This window comes from Hevea brasiliensis, chromosome 17 (assembly GCF_030052815.1).
Source record: "Hevea brasiliensis isolate MT/VB/25A 57/8 chromosome 17, ASM3005281v1, whole genome shotgun sequence".
NCBI classification, from domain to species: Eukaryota; Viridiplantae; Streptophyta; class Magnoliopsida; order Malpighiales; family Euphorbiaceae; genus Hevea; species Hevea brasiliensis.
The window spans coordinates 9383675-9404929 of NC_079509.1; the positions used below are offsets into that span (position 1 = coordinate 9383675).

Below are 21255 nucleotides of genomic sequence, written 5' to 3' on the forward strand. Positions count from 1 at the left end.
TACATGTTATTCAAACACCTTATCATAAATATTAAACAGCTTTTTTTAAATATTGGCTCATGTAATAACTCTAATTTATCTATTTTAAATATTTTATATTTTGAAGAGATTATTTAAAATTTGGCTTGTATTTAAATCTCAGCTAAATTATTTTCAAGTCCAGCTTATAATTATTGTAAATTTTATTTTGAAAATGATTTATTTTTATTAGTGTTAAATCAATTTTAAAATTAGTTTCTCATGAGGGAGAGAGGTGCAGAGCTTGAGAGAGGAAATGAAAGGAAGAAAAAAAAGAAAAGAAGGAAAGAAGAGAGAGAAAGAAAGGAAGAGAGAGTTGTAGAGAGAAAAAATCTTGATAGGAATAAAAGGCAAGAGCATATAGAAGAGGCAAAGTGAAACAAGCAGAAAGAATAAAGGAGGAAAGAAAAACAACTAGCAAATTGTGTTTTTTGGGCTGCTTAGTGAAATACTTGGGTTTAGGATTTGAATACGTAATATGCATTTTGTACAAAGTAATGTTGATGGTGTTTTTTGTTATTTGCACCATAGATTTGTAATTTTTTGTATACTCCAAATGTGGGGGTTATCATTCACAGCAGCGGTGGATGCAGATTAATTATTAAGGGGTTGAAATTTAAGAGTGAGTCTCTTTTATATTTATACACCCAACTGATCAATAAATGATATATTAATTAAAATTATGATAAATTCGATAAATTAATATATATTCATGATTTTCTATTAGTTGGGTGCAATAAACAAATAATCTAATTTAAGTAAGAATTTTTAAAAATTTAAATATTCATATAATTATTATGATTAATAAAAAAATTATAAATTATATATTTTATTAATTTTAAACAATAAGGAAATTTAATAAAAAGCTCAATAAATCACAATCAATATTTATTATAGTATTTGTAGCCATCGGTTTGTATACCAATTTTTAGAGAATTTTATTTAGAGTTAGAGAGTTAAAGTGTTATAAAAAAAAACTACATTTAAATTTTAAGAGTTTAAATATGAGTAGGGATATTTTTAAATTGATTAATATTTTAAAATAATTTATAATTATTATAATAATAAAAATTAATAAAATAAATAAAGATAAATTTTTACACACAAAAATAAAAATTTTTTAGCTTCTATAAATCATTTATTTTCATAATTGGTAGTTAAATTAATTTTAAATTTGATAAAATTATTATTCCTAAAATTGAAGGAAAATTTTTAGATACAAATTAATCAAATTAGTCATTAGAATTAAAATTTTAATAATTTAAATACTTTTAACTAATTTTTTTTTAATTTCAAAATAACAAGAGTAATTTAAAAAAAAAATATGGGGGGATGGGGGGCCAAGGCCCCTCATGCATAAAGTGAAACAATGTGTTTTTGCAAATTATTTCAAGTTTGAAGCATTTATGTTATGCAGCACAGTTATGTTGCAAAAATGAAAAAGGCTGATATTTTGGTTCAATTTGTTCATGTTTAACTGTGGAGTCAAGTAGCGTTAATGTAATCCCAAGTTTATTAAGATAAATTACTCATTTAATATGTCAGGATAAATTGTACAGTGAACTTGCAACATTTTCATTCAATTTGCTCAAAAAATAACAGGACAGTGACACTTTTACACAGCAATGGAGTTGTACTGTTGATTAACATCCGTGTCAACTCGTTCTGCAATGCCCAATCTTCATAAACAGGCTAGGTATTTCTTTAATTTGCATGAAAAATTTGCACATATAAATGGGTATGCTTTAAATAATCATCAAGTTTCAATTTTGAGATTATTCAAGTGTGAATCTTTATCAACAGTAAAACAGAAACCCAAAAAGCAGAACATAAGAAGATATTTACGGGCCCTCCTGCTAAGTGAATGGTCAATGGATAAGAATCGCCAAAACAATATAGTTAATACATCTCTTATAGTTGCAGGCTCTATCATTGATTGCCAAATTAACTTACACTAAAAGAAGACATATCCATATGTGTACGTGAAAGAGAAGACATATCCATATGTGTACTTGAACAAGTTGGAAATCTATTCTTCTTAGACCAAAGCCAAATCTTGGATACTGAGAAGCTATCCCCTCTTGTCCTGCCTCTGATTTTCTTATCTTCCATATCCCCACCAATTGAAGGGCACTCATTGTCTCCTCTGCCATTAATAGTATCATGAGACAAGGCCACTTGCAGATTTGAATCGCCCACCACATATTGAACTGTGCCCATTGAGTAACATCTTCGAGCATCCAAATTACTAGTCTCTCCTTGTCCACTCTCCCTGCTAGGTTCTCCCTCAGTCAGGCTTCTGAACTTCCCAAGTCTCACCGAGAATACCCTCTTCTCGCCTACACTTTCCTCCATATTACTTGGTTTTGGACCGTTGGAAGACCCATTTTCTCCATCGCTGGAGAACTCATTTGAGACTTCCATCAAAAAATCAAAATTGAACAATGGATTTTCCATGGGAAAACTGGAGCTCAAAAGGGTCCCTCTACAAAGAGGGCAAGTAGAGTTTGAAAGAAGCCACGTATCAATACAGTCAATGTGAAAGGCATGCCTACACATGGGAAGCAACCTGAGCTTGTCCTTGTCTGAGAATTCACATAGACAAACCGCACAATCAAATGGCTCCTTCAAACCCATGATATCTTTATAATAAAACACAGGTAGAGCATCAACGAAAGCTTGGTCTAGACCCGAGTCATGCAGCCGGAAGAGTTGTTGAAGCTGTCTTTGCAGAGAATGAGACCTTGAGGTCTCTGCGAATCTATGGGAGTGATAGATTGGTGAAAAATGTGACCTTTTCATGAAAAATCTAACAAGCAAGTGGAGAACACCAGAAACAAAGAATATGACAGCTAGAATTATTATAACCAAAAGAAGTACAGGACTATTTCTGTTAAAAGATGATGATGAAGATGAACTTGATTGTTTTTCATAGTTGAAACTGTTGTAAGGAGTTGAGATTGAAGAGGGGGGTGATAGAGGAGGTGGGTTTATAGAAAAACCATCTTTTTGCTTGATTTCAAACAGAGTTCTACCCATTCTAGCAGATAGGAGCGTTCAAAAACAACTCTTTGACATGTTTTCTAACTTCAGACACTTACAGCCCTCGATAAGAAAGAAGAAGTCCATGCCCTCAAAAAGACATTCTTGCTTGAATTGAGGCTATACAAGAGAAAAAGGGATTAACAAGCTAAGAATATATTCTTACTGAGGAATTGAGTGTGCAGTTAGGAAATTCTTGGCTGTAAGATGGGGATTAGGTTCAAAGAAAACTCTCTTTTTGAATCTTGCTGTTTTCCTGAAAGCTGAAAGCTTTTATGTGCAAGATTAAAGAGAAGAGGATCTTATCTTAAGCGAATTTAAGGAGGGCAAGGTTGCAGGGCTGAGCAACTACCTCCTTTCTTTTCTTCTCGCCGTAGTTATGCATAGTACACGACACCACTAATAGAATCCAAAAAAAATGTAGTCGGTTGGTCATTTGATGATGATGTGGCCTCGTTATTGAACTCTTTTGCGCCACAAAGTCATTCCTCGTGGGAATTTTTACTTATTTGCTTTATGGGTTAAGGTAGAAATAAGTGGTTAAGGCTAGGAGGGAGTGCTAGTGGAGGAAGGAGCGTGGAAGTGTTGGCCCACGCTGATGATAACAAAAGACTCCAATTTGTGTTAAGCTATTTCCACATTAGCTTGAGACTTTTGTCACCCTCTTAACAAACTCTACAGGCCCACTGCAAACTGTTTGAGACTCATCAAGGACATGAAGACTCTTCTTTAGACCTACTATTGTCCCACTCATCCATGGTTCAAATGCATATAATTAAAGAGTTTAACAAATATGAGGGTGCCAAAGGGAGAAATGAGAAATGATTGATGCCTCTAGGTGTCCACCACCACTAACCCTGTGTGGCTTCTTTTTTCATCAGGATTAATCGAAATAATTACCCTTCAATGATGGTCTTAGATATCATTGCCTGTTAATCACGGGAAATTCCCACCAATCTTGGCAACATGAACAACTACTTGTGACTTTACGAAGAAAAAGGCATCTTTATTTTATTAATCTCTTCTGTAAATAAATCCCACATGAACAAGTAAGTCACCTAATTATGCTTACTTCAACTAGAGAATTTTCTACTAATGCAACTAACCCAACTTGGCTAATTAAACTCTGTAATTAAGTATCCAAATAACTACACTAAAAAAGAAGTCTAAAATGTGGACAAAACGTAATGGTAGGTAACATGAACTTTTCCTTGGACGCATGGGGTTAACAGCCCCCTTAATTGTTCCCACACTAGCAGGTGATAATGACCAACCATATTTTGCTGTGGTTTGACAATTTTATGTGATGATTGTTTTATGTCCAACCAAAAAAGTAAATCTGTGAGTCTTGTTTGATTATAGGCATTTTGAAGGTTCTTACTTGACACAGTAATTAAAATCTTGGTTTCCTTGTGGATTACAAGATTGGAGTCTTGCAATTTTTTTTTTTTTTGTCTTTAGGGTTCTGGTCATTCACGAGCAAATGGGCAGACCCATCTCTGAACAGCATTACAGTACCTTGGTTTTACATGTCAGCTGGAGAGATTCAAAAGACTTCGGTGTCCTATTGCATTCTGCGGCATCCATGCACGATTGAGGTATGCTACAGCCAGTTGTCATTTCAGACAATAATGAAGCTCTTTTTTTACTTGTTAAAATTTTGTTCTTACGTGCAACTAAAATGCATAGGATATGACAAACGACAGGAAAACCAACATATATAAACTCTACAAGGCTTCCATCTCCCAAAAAAAAATCCATAAACAACTATTGAAGATGCTGCATAAAGATTCCATGCATTTTGATCTTGCCTAATTTGATTGTATAACTATCTCATCTTCCCTATAAAGCTCCAGGAATTAAGTTAAAAAGCTCAACTTAATTTGGATCACAACTATAGAAAAAACATCCAGGATTAATTTTCATTAAGTGTTGGATTAATTAAGTTAAAATTGGGAGTATGTTGATAAGAAAAATTAAAAATGCAATAATCAAAATTATAGATTGAAGGAAAGAGTTATTTTCCAACACACATTGTAAACCAATTCTTGATTCAGATATGAAAGAATTACAAGCAAAATTCCTACATGGGAATGTTTAGTCATGGTTCTGAGCTTATGGATCTCTCTTCTTCATTCTTTATTGCGTTTATCATTACAGCAATTTGAGTTACGTTTGGCCTTTCATTTGGAGAAGGATGTACGCACTTCAAAGCTACCTGTAACAAGTTCACCATCCTCTCTTCGCTTGCACCTTCTGAGATCAAGGCCTTGTCAAAAACTTCAACAGTCCATTCCTCTCTAACGACTGAGTGCACCCAACTTGCCAAATCAAACCCATTATTTTGGATTAACTTCCCTGTCAGAAGCTCAAGAAGAATCACACCAAAGGCATAGATGTCAACCTTGAATGTGCTATATATGTTATCTCTACTCAGAACATTGTGTTTGTAACTATCTATTTGAGAAAGGATTGATTGGTCTTGATTTTCAACCACCATTAGACCATATTCACTGATGCAGGGCTCCATATTCCTGTTAAATAAGATGTTTGTGGATTTCAAGTTCCCATGAGCAATCCCATCTTCGTGAAATTCCTGGTGCATGAATGCTAAGGTCTCAGCAATACTAGTTGCAATACTGAGTCTGCTTCCCCAGTCAAATGCTTGCCCAAGTTGGGATCCTGAAATAGGTTCCCATCAATGTCACTGTCAATCCTGATAAAATTACATTGTAAGATTATAGAGAGGATATACACATACCATGGAGAAGCTTGAAGAGACTGCCATTCGGCTGATATTCATACACCAAAAGTTTCTCTTGCTTCGGGCAGTAAAATGCAACTGGTGGCAACACTTTTGGATGCTTCACTCGGTCTATCCTCTCCATTCTCTTCTTGAAGTCTTCATTGGAAATGCCCCAGTGTTTGATCCTCTTCACAGTCAAGATCACCCCATCATTAAGCAACACCTTGTATAGGCTTCCGTGTTTTCCTCTCCCAAGCAACTCAGCAGGAGCTCGAAGCAAGTCATCGAATCTCAACTCGTTCACCAGAGAACTTGTAAGAACCACAAGTGATGATGAAGCCACTCCACTTTCAGCTGATGTAATTGAATACTCTGATCTATTCCCCGTATTCTTGAGTTCACCTGAAGTACCACTATGTTTGCTGCTAATATCCGTTATCACCTCCTTAGAATCGATCTTTTCTTCTTTAGGCTCGTGCTTACTAATTAATTTTAGACAAACTAATAACACCACAACCAGTGCAAGTATTATATAGCCTGAGTAGATAAGGAACCCATTTTTTGATGAACGCTTCGACTCTGTTTTCGATGGAGGAGGAGGAGGAGGAGCTGATGGCGGGCATGAATTGGATAGTGGCTTTCCGCATAATTCAGAATTACCTAAAAAGCTGTTAACAGTGAACTTGCCTTTGACATCAGGAATCGGTCCACTAAAATTGTTGTTGGAGACATTGAAGATCTCAAGATTGAAAAAATCAAAATCTGGTATTGTCCCGCTAAGTTGATTGTTTTCTGCAAGGAATGACAACAGGCCTGAAATCCGAGACAGGCCTGAAACCTGACCAGAGAAGCTATTGGTGGATATGTCAAGCCTTTTCAAGTTACTCAGCTGCGAAAAAGAGTCGGGAATGTCGCCAGATAACTTGTTCCCACTTAGATACAAGTGAGTGAGGTGTTTGCAGTTTCCTATCTCTTTAGGCATCAAGCCAGAAATGTTATTCCGATTCAGGCTCAAAACAGTAAGAGACTGGGCCGAGCACAAAGAAATGGCGTCAAGAGTTCCAGTGAGATTGAACTCATCAAGAATTATTTTCTTTACGGTATGTGATTTCGAGTCACAGGTCACACCCGCCCATGTGTCATTGCAAGGATCAGAAGTATTGCTCCAACCCCATTTCGGGTCATGCTGCATATTTCCTCCAGAAAGTTTCTCCATGAACTGCACCAGCGACCTCCTCACATTTTCTTCTTCCGAATTTGACACTGGAAAGATAAGAATGATCAAAATAGGAAGCACACAGATGGGAATTCGATTCATTTTTCGAAAAAGTAACTGATTTGTGTGAACATGATACTACAAAATGGTATCCTTCTTTATGGGGTGGGGGCTGGCTGGTTTTGAGTTGTAAAACAAGGAGAAGTCAACAAAGATGATGTTATTTGCTTAAACCAGTTTTTGAGTGCCAATTGGCTGACTTTACAGAGAGAAGCTTGTTATATCATTGCTGTGGCTGCTAATAAGTACTCTCAGAAATCTGCCAACAACATGTTCAAATTAGGGGCCGGCAGCTTTGAATAAGTCCTGAAATAGAATTGGCACGTCTTTCTCAGGTTGGCATCTCACTAAACAACAAAGTTTGAAGATTCTATTAACGATAAACTAATCATTGCATTATTCTGTATGATACAGTATAGCTTTCTCACTGATCTTGGTTCCCCATAGAAGACGAAGAAAAATAATATATACATTTAAACATAAAGTAAGGTTTATATTCAAGAAATCCAGTGTTTATATACAGTTTAGAATTCTTTTTATCTGTAATATTGATAACAGGACCAGTTAGAGGGTAGAGAAAAATTCATGGCCTTTTCTCGTGAACTGGAACTTCCTTCTTGATGCTATCTGTAACTTCTTGACCGTTTCCATTGAAATTTTTGAACTCTTCAACAGCTTTCACATGATAAGAATGCACAAAAATCCACAGAACACTATATTGTAGTTTTAAACACCCAAACCTACAACGGACAAAGGCATATGCACAAGCTTAACGAAAAGGGATAATCCAGCAGAAATGTCTGATTAACTTATCTGATTCTTTCTGTCCATTTCCAAAAGAGTATCCATACAATCAAATGAATAATTCACTTCAACAACCCACTGTTTTCCTATAGTGGGAAAAATTGCCTAAATCATTTATAATTTTACAAGCCAATGAAAAGTAGTTGCAGGACTATATCTTTAGAAGATGTAAACATGTAAATTGTACTATAGGGTTCCTACCCCTGTTATAAGGGCCCGAATCCTTTATGGGTCTACATGTCCAGCAATATCATTGTCACTTGATCCACTTTCTTCATCACTGATATCCTCCTCGTCACTCTGCTCTTCAGCTGTGGAGTTCATAATATCTTCCCTTTTGGCATATCGATCACAGTACTCTGTTTCAAAAAAAAAAAAAAAAAAAAAAAAAGAAAGAAGAAAGGAAGAAGTAAGAAAATATTTATAACTACCGTTTCTTAAGTGACCCACCATGAGCTAAATGACTGAAAATCACCACAACATCAGACATTTTCATTTTTGACACTTCATCCTAATTAAAAATAGATACATTACAAGTTCCCACAGATACACGTGCACATTCACTAAGTTCCCATTACTGAGAGGAACTAGTTGAATTTTTTACTTAAGGTTTCTGAAAATCCAGTAGATTTCATTGTTTGGTTCCTGGAAGTTACATAAGTAGAAATGAAACAAGGACACGTGATTCTGCATAAATTTGACCTTTCACTTTCTGATCATACTTTTCTCGATCCTTCATCATCAATGATGCAGCATCACCATTGAGTGGATCTGAAGGATTAGGATAAAGCAACAGCTGTGGTAGGAAAACCTCAAAAACATTCAAAAGATCTGCATCCATAACAGTGATGATATCTATGAGAAATCCTAGTGAAAAATCCACTACAAAAGAAACGATCAAACAAAACTAAGGAATGCAGAGTGTATGGTGTAAAAAAGATGTGCTAAAAATAAATAGTCAGTTTTATACGCATGTGATAACTGGCAATTACCAAACATTGGACTCCATGACTGGTTGATGACATCCAAGCATACAGAACCAGAACTGCAATCAACAAAAGAACAAAAGGTGAAGATCAGCTGTATCATAGCAAAACTAAAAGGACAACGATTAATTCATCAAACAAAGCAATTGTATTGTCATTGCTAACCAAAGTTACACAGCATGCAGCAAAAATTTTCAACTTGCAAGACTAAATATCCGTTTCTGTATGACTAACTGCCAGATATCTTAATGGTGTTCAAGCTTCCGAGCAGAGGATTTTGACTGTGTATAATAAGAAGAGTTTCAAAACTATAAACTGCTTACAGCTCATCAACATTTGGATGGAATATTTTGTTCACAAACCCAATAGAAGGAGACTTGTATGGATAAGCATCAGGAAGCTCAACCCGTATTTTCCAGACCCCACCTTCATAAAGGCCTGAAAGCATGATAATCAGGTAAACATAAAAGTAAAACTTCAAGCAACCAACTATATTGGTAAAGAGAAAGGCCATCACAAAATGACATAGTAAAAGATGAACCAAGAGAGAAATGCTAAAACTTGAAATACCAATCAATATGGCAAAAATACCAATAGTAGAAAAATGCAAACAAGAAATCCTAAACTCTACTTCTCCAGGAAGCAACCATGCAAAACCATAGACTTCAACCACATAGTTCGTAAACAATTTATATTTTGAACATTTAAATTAAACAACATAGATAACCCCATACTCCAGAATGCAGTAATCATGAAAAGTAAGGGGGCTTGAACAAGTTTAAAAAAAAAACTCGTGAACACAAATTGAAAATGGTTGTTCGCCAGGAATCATTGGAAAAATGAAGCTTTCCACAAAACTGTGTAAACACATACTTTGCATATATATATATATATATATAATTCTGAATTCATTAACATATTTAACAACAGTATATACAGACATCAACATCCACATATGCATACACAAAGAATGAGGATCATGCCCATCAGTAGTATCATGAAAAGCATTATTATAAGAAGAACAAACATGTCAAACAATGGTATCAAATGCAGAAAAAGGGGTGGGAGTTAGCACCCCAGGAGAAGAGACAGTACTTTCTTTAGGACCATGAAATTCCACATTAAATTCATTCAGCCCATCATTTATTGTCTCCACATTGTAATCACTCATCATCCTGGACAGCATGAACACAACAGGTAAGAATTTCCATGGAGAAGATCACTACCAATAAATTCATCATATAATATTGCAGTCGCAAAATCTAGGGAAAGCTGTGCACATTATTCTGCAAAGCACTGTATCAACCACAAAGACATAATCAACTTTGCGCCAACAAGAAATATAAAAATAAATCATCTAAGGTTCAAGACACTCACCAAAACCACAACATGGGGGTACATTTCAAAACTTCTCACCTAAATCTTCTATAATACCCAAGCAAAAGCTTGCCAAAAGCCTGAATCCAAGCTCTTTGAAACCAACCAAAGCTATTTCCAACACTTACTCCATTAGTCCTAACCATGATTCTCCCTATTGCTCTTTGCAGCTGGTCATAAAACTATTTATATATTTACTCTGAAGCATGATGCTCCCAATAATCTTTTGCAGTCAATCATAAAACTGTTTCCACACTTACTCCACTAGTTTCAAGTATGCTGCTCCCTATGGTCCAGCATTCTGCCATATTTGAACATTTTTATAATAAGTCCTTGGGTACCTTTTGTCAAGGACACTCAACCTAAAAGCTTGGAGGTGAGGGCTCCAATAATAGTTTTATATCTCTGTTACAGCCCACGTTGGAAAGCCAAGTAAGCACGGGCCCACTTTAGCTTATGCTGAATTTACCTTAAGCTAAAATATTCAAATAATAAATAGGGGTGGCTAGCTAGATTCGAACTTTTAGACCTTTGGTCTAGCAAGGAAAGAGGCGAAAGAGATTCTGATACAATGTAAAGGAACTAAGACTCCAAAAATAGATGAGTCATTGACATTTCTTTATGAGTCAATGAAAGCATTTTCCATTGTTTCAATAAGTCAAAATCATAGTCATTTGTCCCAATGATATGAGATGTAACAAAGATAGACACACACACACAAAGCCAATCATACATTTATATAAAACAAAAGTGAGAAACTTACAATTTCATGACATCCATTTCTCTCCTCTTGCTAGGAGAAGACATTTTATCCTTGCAAAATTATAATTCTTGAGCCTGCAACAGAAACATCAAAGAAATCAGCTTTAATTTCTCATAAGTAAAATCAAAGATTTACTTTCTAAAATGTACACAGAAATATCCTTCCATACCGTCTCTCACAAAGATGTTGCAATGCGAAATGGTTAAAAAGAAAACTAAACCACCGGGAACCTACTTAATGTCCAAATAAGAAACGGGGGACCAGCAAATCTGTTGATGAAAAGAACAAGTTCAAGTAAATCAATTCATCCAATGACATAAGTAAACAACATAAGCTTCGCTTTCACAAACCACAAACCCTACAGAATAGGGTATATCTCTTCAAACTTCAAAATTCAATCATTCCTTACATTTCCAAAACTGCAAAATGGGACTTCCCACATTAAAAGGATCATGGATTACATAGAACGAAATGCATTCATAAGAGTGATGCAGCTCTATGATCCACGATGTGACCATTTAACCAGCCACTGATTGCGCCAAAACATCAAACACGCACCATCTTGCAACGAAAAAGAAAAAAAAAAAAGAAACTTTCCAACAACAGCAAGTTGATAACTAATAAGCATAAATTCCAAGGCTTATTTCAAGCGTAGTAAAAAGGGGCAGAATTTCTGATTCCACGTGATCTAACATTTTTAATGCAAACCCATTAAATGAAAAAGGCGTCAATGGCTATATTTGATTGGTGAAAAGACAAAGATGAAAACTTGATTGTCTTACATTAGCTGCTCAATTTTCCGAGAAAAACACAACAATCCTTATTGGAGCTGTGTTGGATATCTGATCGTGGAATGACGAGAACCAAGCAGAAATTTGAGAAAAACGAAAAAGGAGAAAGTTGCAGAGTAATAGAGGAACGGAGGGAGAAAGAGATATAAAGAGGAGGCTGAAAGCAGACGTATGATATCCACGTGTTCAATTAGTGAGATTGCATGTGGCAAACAAATGTCGTTGTCATCCAAGCATGCATGTTTTAATTAATTAAATAGCATTTTCCGTTTTCCCAGGAATTTAATTTAATTTATTTCCCTAAACATGTTCACAAGATTTTAATTTTTTAAATAATTTTATAAATAAATCTTAATAATTGAGAAATAAATTCATTTTTCAAGTTTATAACGCTATTTATTTTATAAATAATTTAAGAATTTACGTATTATTGAGAGTGAAAAAAAATTCTAAAATAAAAATATATATATATAAAATTATTATATTTATTCAGTTAAAATTATAATTATAATGATTTTTATATTATATGCAAAACTAAGATCGAACCACGGGCCATTAGCCCAGCCAAAGTAGGATCCACCCGACCCAACCTGCATCTAATATTGAGCGGTCCAATTTTCACAAAAGGCTCCGCTTTACCCCCTTCGTCGGTTCTGTTTGTCTTTAGCCATTTTCAATTTTCTCAAAATATTATAACTTCGATAGAGAAGATGGGCACTACAGAACCCAACTTGGAACAATTTTTTGAGGAGAAGAAGCGCGTCCGGAATCCTCTGGTGCCTGTTGGTAAACGAAATTCCATTTTCACCCTTACAATTTTTTTGGGTTAAATTTATTTTTTATATTCTATTGCCTCTATATTGAGTATGGATCATTTTGTGTGCTTTTGTGATGCTTATGTTAGAATTTTGTTGATATGGACTGTGTTGGTGAAGAATTTTGATCAATTTTAGGGGTTTTGTTATGTGGATCATATTTATCTAGGAACTTTTCCGGTAAACAGAATGGTTCATTGGCGTTTATTGGTGGTCAATTGGAAAAATTTTGAGGATTATGCGGTTCCTTTTAACCTTCTTGTGCATTTTATGAAGATTTTTAGTGATAGATATGCAAATGCGTTTCTAGTGGTCACTGAAAATGGTTCTTTTTCTTTGTTTGAGGAAATTCGTACATGTTAGAGGTAATTCTATTGATATCTGATAATATTCTAGTTGAGTTGTAAGAAGTTACATTTTGAAAATGATTAATGAATTAACTCCATTATGAATTGCTAGAGAAATGGATCAGCATGGAATTTCAGTCTAATATTTTTCATTGATCATACAGGATTCAGGACTCATTGTTTCCCTTGTAGTTGAACCACATTGGGAGTTGTTTCCTTTTTTTGGGTGAAGCAAATTTTTTTTTTTTTAATTTTTTGAACTGCAGAAACAATGTCAGTAACATCCTTATGAACAACCTAGTTGTTAGACGCCTAGGAGGGGTCCCAAAGTGATGCAGCAACAGCTGAACAGGTTCTTTAATAATTAATGGTATTAAGAGCTTGAAGGGCTCAAAGTAAGGATGACCTGTGTTAGGTTCTAGTGATTGTCAAGCGTGTAACTGGCCAAAGAGAAGATGAAGGAAATCAGATTTAGATTTATTTTTTAGTTGCAGATCTGCACCATAAATAGTTTCCCTGAACGGTGTTTTCGGGAAATCTGCAAGGATTCTGATACTAATTGATTGGAGGCTACTTCATTTCTAATCAGCCAATAATACCTAAAAAGCAAAAAATTACCAAGAAGAATATGGACATAAAATCAAAGAAAATGTGTAAGATGAGCCATCTAGTTTTTGATGTAAATAAACATCTGAAGGTAAAAGACTTAATGCTAATTTAGCTAGGCTTCAAAACTCCTAGGTGACCCTATGCTGAATTTGGGGCACAAATTTAGAATAATTTGATGCTTAAGTTTGTTTTGCTGTGCCTAAGTAGCTCGTAGTCACCACAATAACTTGTGTGAGTGCAAATACTTTAGAAATAAATTGTATTACCACATGTCTCCAAGTTCTAAGTTTGATATGAGATGAAGATATGTATATAAGGATATGAATTGCAGATATGAGAATGGATTTTGTCACAACTCACAAGAAATTTGAATATTTCTTTTCCTTTTTGAAGAAAATGGACTCTTCTGCATCTTTACCCACGTGTTGTACTTTTTTTGGTGATGAAAGTTCATTTGAGTGAGCCATTAAGGTGTGGGAGACATACTATGGACTTGTCTTAAATAATTTGCATGCTGATGTGTAAGCTACAGGTCCTGATAGGTTATATAGATGAATAATAAAAGAATATGATATGCATGGTAGCCAGTTGCAAATGTGATCTTGATGCAAATTTGCTTGATACCTCCTTTTTGTTGTCAGCTAATTGTGAAAATGTCAAAAGAGGTGATAGCAATTTATGTCCAAAACACTAGGATAATTAGTTGTCACATCTTAAAATAGTTTTTTTTTTTTTGGGTCAAGGTGGGTTTGTTCCCCAAATGATAAAGTATAGGGACGAGACCACTTTTCCTTTTCCATTGCATGTAAAACTAGGAGAATATCCAGGAAACCACAGTGGGGCTGTGCATAGGAATATTGTTTGATCAGAGTGGATTTTGCATGGATTTCAGATGACATGGATGGCTGTAGGACTTCTTTTTGTGGTAGGATTCTTTTTGTTTTTCCTTGTTTTCATGATCTTGTGGCTGGCAATTCCAATGCCTACCCTCTTCTGAATCACTTCAAGAGCTTCATGGTCAGGCTGGCTCAAATTTAATCTTGCTCATGAAAAAGCTACCATTGGCATGTATAATATCTTAAAAACACTTGTGCATTTAGCCTCAGCTTGTAAATATTGCAGGTGCACTTATGACAGCTGGAGTGCTCACAGCTGGCTTAATCAGCTTCAGGCAAGGCAATTCTCAATTGGGTCAGCTTTTAATGAGAGCTAGGGTGGTGGTCCAAGGTGCTACGGTAGCTCTTATGGTTGGCACTGCTTACTACTATGGGGGGAATCCCTGGAAAAAGTCTAGTTAGAGTCTATAAACCAAATTTGGATTCTTGTAACTTGGTACAGTTCCAGAAATGGAGGCCATTTTCATTGTTAACAAACAGAAGTATTGTTTTAGCAAATTTCCATTGATGCAACTTTTTTTTCTTCAGGTATTATTATTATTCCCAATAAAATAACAGTTTGTATGTTGTTGTAAGACTACTAAAATATGCAGGAAGCGTTCTTCTCTTGCATCACTAAGCGTTCTCTTCATTTCATTTTTCAGAACAGTCTTTCATTATTTTCTTGTATCAATCTTTCACCAAAATCACCATGGCAGAATGGAGGAGCTCTCGATTCCCAATTCCCTCACTCTCTTGGTACTCTTTTCTTGCATTCTCATTTTTATTTTTTTCATTCCATCGCTTTTCTCACGAAACATACCCTGAAATTAAGCCTCGATATTTTCTTTGAACCATTAGAAGCTCATCTACATTACATCCTGTGCACATCTACAGTAAAAATATAAGTATAAGTTATTTATTTAAACTGATTTAATTCATCATTTTAAGGTAGAAGGTTTTCTAAAATTCGTATGAATGTGTTGCAATATTTAATATAAAAAATTATTTCATTTTATTTTTATATAAAAAGTAATATGAAGTTTCTTCCTTAAATTACAATAAGGTTTGACAAAACATATAATTTAACCTCTATGTTTTTAAAATCTAATAATTTAATTTCTCATTTTTTATTTTATATATATATATATATATATATATATATATATATATTGGTCTTTTTATCTAATTTTCAATTTAAATAGTTATTAATTTTAATAAAAATATCACAATATTTTTTATTATATTTTTAATTTGAAATAATTGAAAATTTTGTTTTAATAATAAAATAGGCAGGTTAATTTTTTTTTTTTTAACGTGCTTTCCTACATTTAAAGTCCAAAAGGGCAATATATACAAAAGGGTCTTGGCAAAACAAAGAGATAATTAGAGCCCACACTGTTGTACAAGAGAACAAGGCCAAGAGAGCAGTTAACCCCTAACAAGCCCCCTAAACTGAGTTAACTCTATCCAACCGAGTCAAAACCACATATTACCCATCCCAACCAAAAAACCTAGAACAGGGCTCAAAGCCGAAAAATACACACCTCCAAGCCTCAGGCTCACCTCCACCGAAAAGCTACACCACAACCAAAGTCAGATCCATCCCCACCCTCGCAAAGGGCAAACACCCATCTCAGCCCATCAGTCACGATCCAATTATACTAATATACCAAAGCAGGGCACACTTTTTCTATTCATAAGAGCAACGAAAAGATAAATTTACCATCCTCTTATTCCACTTGGCTAGAATTCTCTTTTCTTTTGGCGTGTCCTTCAATCCAAACCACAGCAGTCCCGCAAACATGTAAGTATCAACCAATCCTCTACGCCATTGACATGCATATGTAGAAGAAGATTAAAAATTATTTATTTATGTGAAAAGTCAATATTTTATTTATTTATTTATTTTAATTAGTTAATAATAATTTAATATATTTATCTAAAAAAAAGAGAAATATTTTATTGGATGACCTACTTATTTATTTATATATATATATATATTATTTTTGAAATTAAATATATATCTGTAATCTGAACAGCTCAGTTCAATAATAACTCTTATCCTATTATATACCTAATAAAACTCTTGAAATATATACCCTAATCAATTCTTTCTAATAAATTTTGCTTTCAAAGCTTGTTTATCATCTCATTTTTCTACCAAATACTCTCAATAAGTATTTTTATCATCTTTCATTATTGTTATATATATATATATATATATATATATATATATATATATATATATATATATATATATATATTTATTTATGATTTATAATCTGATGTGTGCAGATAATCCACAAATTCTTACTTCTCTATTCATCACCTTATATTCTATTTTCAATGAAATTCGAATATTCAATCTGTCAGCTGAAATTATATCTTTTTCATTGAATATAACTATTGTCTTGGAGGTTTCAGGTGAGTGGTAATTATAGTACATGGCACCGTTTTAGTCATTTTTAAAATTTCATAGCATTAAAATTGTTATTAAATGAAATTTTAAATCAGTATTTTAACAATTATTTTACATGTGAGGTTCTAGAGTTTTATTTTATTATTGAATTTTATTTCGATTTTGATTAAATAATTAATTTTGTCAATTATCTTTGCATTAAAGCTATTAGGATCTCGGAAACAGGCCTTTAATGTCTTTATATTGATTGATATCTGAATATAAAATTTATCGATGTGTTACACTGAATTTATTTGATATTGATTTGATCGTATTGACTCTCTGAAATTATTGAAATAAACTGTTGGAATTGCACTATCAGTTATTATTTGCTATCTGAAATTTTTTATGGATTTTGATTGATTTGTACAATTTGATTTTCTGTTTTGAGTTGGTACCTATGCCCAGTATCTGTATCTACTATCTGGTCCCGCCGTATGGACTATTACAGTATTAGATTGCATTGTTGAGTCATGCATCATTGCACTTTATGGTTTGCATTAGTATCATATGCATTGATATATATGAAGGAGGAGGAAGGTATCTAATATCTGGTAGCGCGCTTACCATCTGGCCTTTGTTGATGTGGGGTATCATCACCCTGGTGTACTGTATCATAAAATTTTATTGAATAAATTTCTTTTATATATATATTTTATGACATTATTTTATTAATGAATTTGATAGCATAATCATTATTTTATTGAATAGAAAATTTATTGTGAAATGAATCAAGTGTCTGCCTGTTCCCGTTCCGTTGTGTGCTATAATTATCATTCACTGAGCATTAGCTCAAACCACGTTTTTTCTATCTATTATCTATTTCAGATTAGTAGAATTCTGCAGCTGATCCAAATATTCAGTCCATTTTCTGGAGAGAGAAAATCTTTGATTTGTTCTCATGGTATGCCCGAATTCATGTTTTCTCGGGCTAATAATTTTTTTAGTTTATTGAACAGTTTAAGTTTTTATTTGAAATCTGTAAAGATTCCACAGTTTACTTATGGGATATTCATTATGTTTATTCAGTATTTTATTTATTTGGATTTTATCTATTTTTTTGGGATTAGTAAGTGATAATATATTTATTCAAAATACTCTGATAAGGCTTGCATGATTTAATAATACTTAAATTATGCGCCGATCATAACACAAAGATAACGTTGGTATCAGAGCCCGGTTTAGGTCTAGTAAACTTGTGGAGCATAGGATCCTTAACGTCTTTTCAGTTTATCATTGCTTTAGATATTCACGTCCTTCGTACATTTTTACCTATCTTAATTTGGCTCATATTTTTAGATTTAATACTTGTTTATTAAAATGAATAGGTGCCTGGGTCTGTTAAACGTAAGAGGAGAGCTAGGGCCAAGGGTTCTAATGTTGCAAACCTTGATCCAACAAGGGAAGTACCACCTCAAACTACTGATCAGATATCTGAACAGACGTTTATGGCTAAGACAAGGGCACAACCATTCCAATTAGCTACTGCAGCTCAAGCACCTAGAGCTAATCAGGTTACTATGGCAGATCTACCAGCGGGATTGTATGCAGTGAATCGTGCTGTTAATACTATAACTGAGTACCTTACAACTCAACAACAGCAACCTGTGGTTGGCCCTATTTCAGCACCAGCTCTGAATAGGGCTAAATTTCTTAACTTTACAGACTTTCTCAAGCTAAAACCAACGGAGTTCATTAGAGAGGATGCATTAGTTGATCCCTTAGATTTTCTAGATGACATGGAGACGTGTTATGACACTATGGGTTGCAGTATTGCTAGGATGGTGATGTTGGCAAGAAATCAGCTTAAGGGAGTTGCTCGTGAGTGGTACATCTCTAAGAAGAATGGGCGATCCGAATGTTCTATCCTCTGGCCTGAGTTTCACATTCTCTTCTTAGAGTGATTTCTCCCTCCTAGTGTTCAATAGACTAAGGCATTCGAGTTTGAAACCTTGAAGTAAGGCAAAATGATAGTTACAAAGCATGAGATGAAGTTTATCAAATTATCCTGCTTTGGTAAACACTTGATTCCAAATGAGGAAAAGAAGGCTTGCAGGTTTGAAAGGGGCATACGAGACAGGCTAATTGATCGTGTAGCTCCTTTACGACTACCTTAATATGAAGAGGTGGTTGATCAGGCTAGATAGATGGAGATATAAGATGATGAACGTTGGACTGGTTAGCCACTTATCACATTTCATTGGATTGTCATAATAAAGTTGTGTTCTTTAAAATTCCTAGGGAGACAAAATTTCAATTTCAGGGAGATCGTAGTATAACCTCTAGTAATCTTATCTCAGCAGTGAGTGTTAGCTGATTATTTCGAAAGAGGTGTAAGGAGTATCTAGCTTATGTTAGAGACGTTCAGGTAAAAGGTATAGGTTTGGAGAATGTTGTAGTGGTTAAGGGGTTTCTTGATGTGTTTCCAGAATATTTATCAAGTTTACCCCCAGAGCGAGAGGTAGAGTTTGGTATAGACTTAGTTATGGAACTGAGCCCATATCTATGTCACCTTATCGTATGGCACCTGCAGAACTTAAGGAGTTGAAGGAGCAGTTATAGGACCTACTAGATAAGGGGTTTATTAGCCCTAGTTTTTCTCCATAGGGTGCTCTTGTGTTATTTGTACGGAAGAAGAATGGGTATTTGAGAATGTGCATTGATTATAGGCAATTGAATAAGGTGACTGTGCATAATAAGTATCCTCTTCCACGCATAGATGACCTGTTTGATCAACTTCAAGTTGCAAAGTGTTTTTCCAAGATTGATCTTCGATCTGGGTATAATCAATTGAGGGTCAAGAAAGAAGACATACTCAAGATGACCTTTAGGACTAGGTATAGACACTATGAATTTCTTATAATATCTTTTGGTCTTACCAATACTCCAGCCGCTTTTATGGATCTCATGAATAGAGTTTTCAAGCCTTTCTTAGATCAATTTGTTATAGTGTTCATCGATGACATTCTAGTGTACTCAAAGAGTAAAGAGGAGCATGAGCAGCATTTGAGAATTGTCCTTTAGATCTTACGGGAACACAAGCTATATGCCAAGTTCTCAAAATGTGAGTTCTGGTTAGATAGTGTGGCTTTCGTAGGCCATACAGTGTCTAAGGATGGGGTGTGTGTTGATAAAAAGAAAGTTGAGGTAGTGCTTTATTAGCCTAGACTCGTAACTGTGTTAGAGATTCATAGTTTCTTGGGTTTAGCAGGGTATTATAGACAGTTTGTTCAAGACTTCTCTTGTATTGTAGCACCTTTAACTAAGTTGACACAGAAGAATGTGAAATTTCAGTGGTCTGAGACTTGTGTAAAAATTTTTCAGGAGCTTAAGACTCGTTTAGCTACAGTACCAACGTTAGCCCTTCCATTTGAATCAGGGGGTTATGCAGTGTATTGTTATGCTTCTAGGATTGGTTTGGAATGTGTTTTGATGGAGCATGGACAGGTTATTGCATATGTTTCTTGTCAATTGAAAAGACACGAGCGAAATTATTCCACTCATAATTTAGAAATAGCTACAATAATTTTTGCTTTGAAAATCTGGAGGCACTATCTGTATGGTGAGACTTGTGAGATCTTCACTGACCACAAAAGCCTCAAATACATCTTTGACCAATGTGATCTTAATCTTAGGCAAAGGAGATGGGTAGAATTGCTGAAGGATTATGATTGCATCATACAGTATCACCCTGAAAAAGCTAATGTGGCGGCTGATGCCTTAAGCAAGAAGTCTTCTGGTAGTTTAGCCCACATATCTACCAAGAGGAGGCCTCTGATTGGTGAACTACATGAGTTGCTAGATCAGGGAGTGGAATTTGAAATCATATCTGGATCATTCTTAGCACATTTTTGAGTTAGGCCTATCTTGATTGATCGAATTAAGGTTGCTTAGAAGAAGGATTCTCAGTTTTGTAAAATTATAGATAGTATCCATCAAGGCCAAGCTCAAGGGTTCATGTTAGATGATGATGGAGTTCTTCGTTATGACGCTAGACTTTGTGTCCCTAGTGTTGATGAGTTGAGAAGGGAAATCATGGAGGAGGCACACCATTCTACTTACACAGTACGCCCAAGTTCATCTAAGATGTACTGTGATTTAAGGGAGCATTATTGGTGGGGTGGCATGAAGAGGGATGTTGCAGACTTTGTTGCTAAATGTTTGACTTGTCAATAGGTTAAGGCAGAACATCAGAGACCATCTGGGTTACTTCACCCGTTACCTATTCCCGAGTGGAAGTGGGATCACATTGCCATAGACTTTGTTGTGGGTTTACCTAGTACACGAGGTGGTTACAATGCAATTTGGGTGATAGTGGATAGATTAACAAAATATGCTCATTTTC

General features: G+C 34.7%; 4 protein-coding genes across 5 annotated transcripts; 1 reads left to right on the top strand and 3 right to left on the bottom strand.

The window, feature by feature from the left end:
- Window positions 1–1875: 1875 nt before the first annotated feature.
- Window positions 1876–3528, bottom strand: LOC110660471 (RING-H2 finger protein ATL46). Its single transcript, XM_021818799.2, has one exon. The coding sequence runs from the start codon at window positions 3055–3057 to the stop codon at window positions 1963–1965; it is 1095 nt and encodes a 364-aa protein (XP_021674491.1). The 5' UTR covers window positions 3058–3528; the 3' UTR covers window positions 1876–1962.
- A 1495-nt stretch (window positions 3529–5023) lies between these two features.
- On the bottom strand, window positions 5024–7748 carry LOC110660472 (probable inactive receptor kinase At2g26730). The gene is made up of 2 exons (XM_021818800.2): window positions 5822–7748; window positions 5024–5742 (listed from the first exon to the last, which is right to left on the bottom strand). Exons 1-2 carry the CDS (start codon window positions 7122–7124, stop codon window positions 5162–5164), a joined length of 1884 nt encoding a protein of 627 aa, XP_021674492.2. The 5' UTR covers window positions 7125–7748; the 3' UTR covers window positions 5024–5161.
- A 131-nt stretch (window positions 7749–7879) lies between these two features.
- On the bottom strand, window positions 7880–11952 carry LOC110660473 (ubiquitin-conjugating enzyme E2-23 kDa). Of its 2 annotated transcripts, XM_021818801.2 has the most exons (8): window positions 11795–11952; window positions 11182–11281; window positions 11013–11086; window positions 9968–10047; window positions 9196–9310; window positions 8879–8931; window positions 8589–8717; window positions 7880–8245 (listed from the first exon to the last, which is right to left on the bottom strand). In XM_021818801.2, exons 3-8 carry the CDS (start codon window positions 11054–11056, stop codon window positions 8112–8114), a joined length of 555 nt encoding a protein of 184 aa, XP_021674493.2. In that variant the 5' UTR covers window positions 11057–11086; window positions 11182–11281; window positions 11795–11952; the 3' UTR covers window positions 7880–8111. The 2 variants fall into 2 exon arrangements, with proteins under 2 accessions (XP_021674493.2, XP_021674494.2); XM_021818802.2 differs by lacking the exon at window positions 11182–11281 and having other exon boundaries at window positions 11795–11941.
- A 440-nt stretch (window positions 11953–12392) lies between these two features.
- LOC110660475 (RING-H2 finger protein ATL48) lies at window positions 12393–15045 on the top strand. Its single transcript, XM_021818803.2, has 2 exons — window positions 12393–12589; window positions 14697–15045. The coding sequence occupies exons 1-2, from the start codon at window positions 12514–12516 to the stop codon at window positions 14870–14872; spliced, it is 252 nt and encodes an 83-aa protein (XP_021674495.1). The 5' UTR covers window positions 12393–12513; the 3' UTR covers window positions 14873–15045.
- Window positions 15046–21255: the final 6210 nt, after the last annotated feature.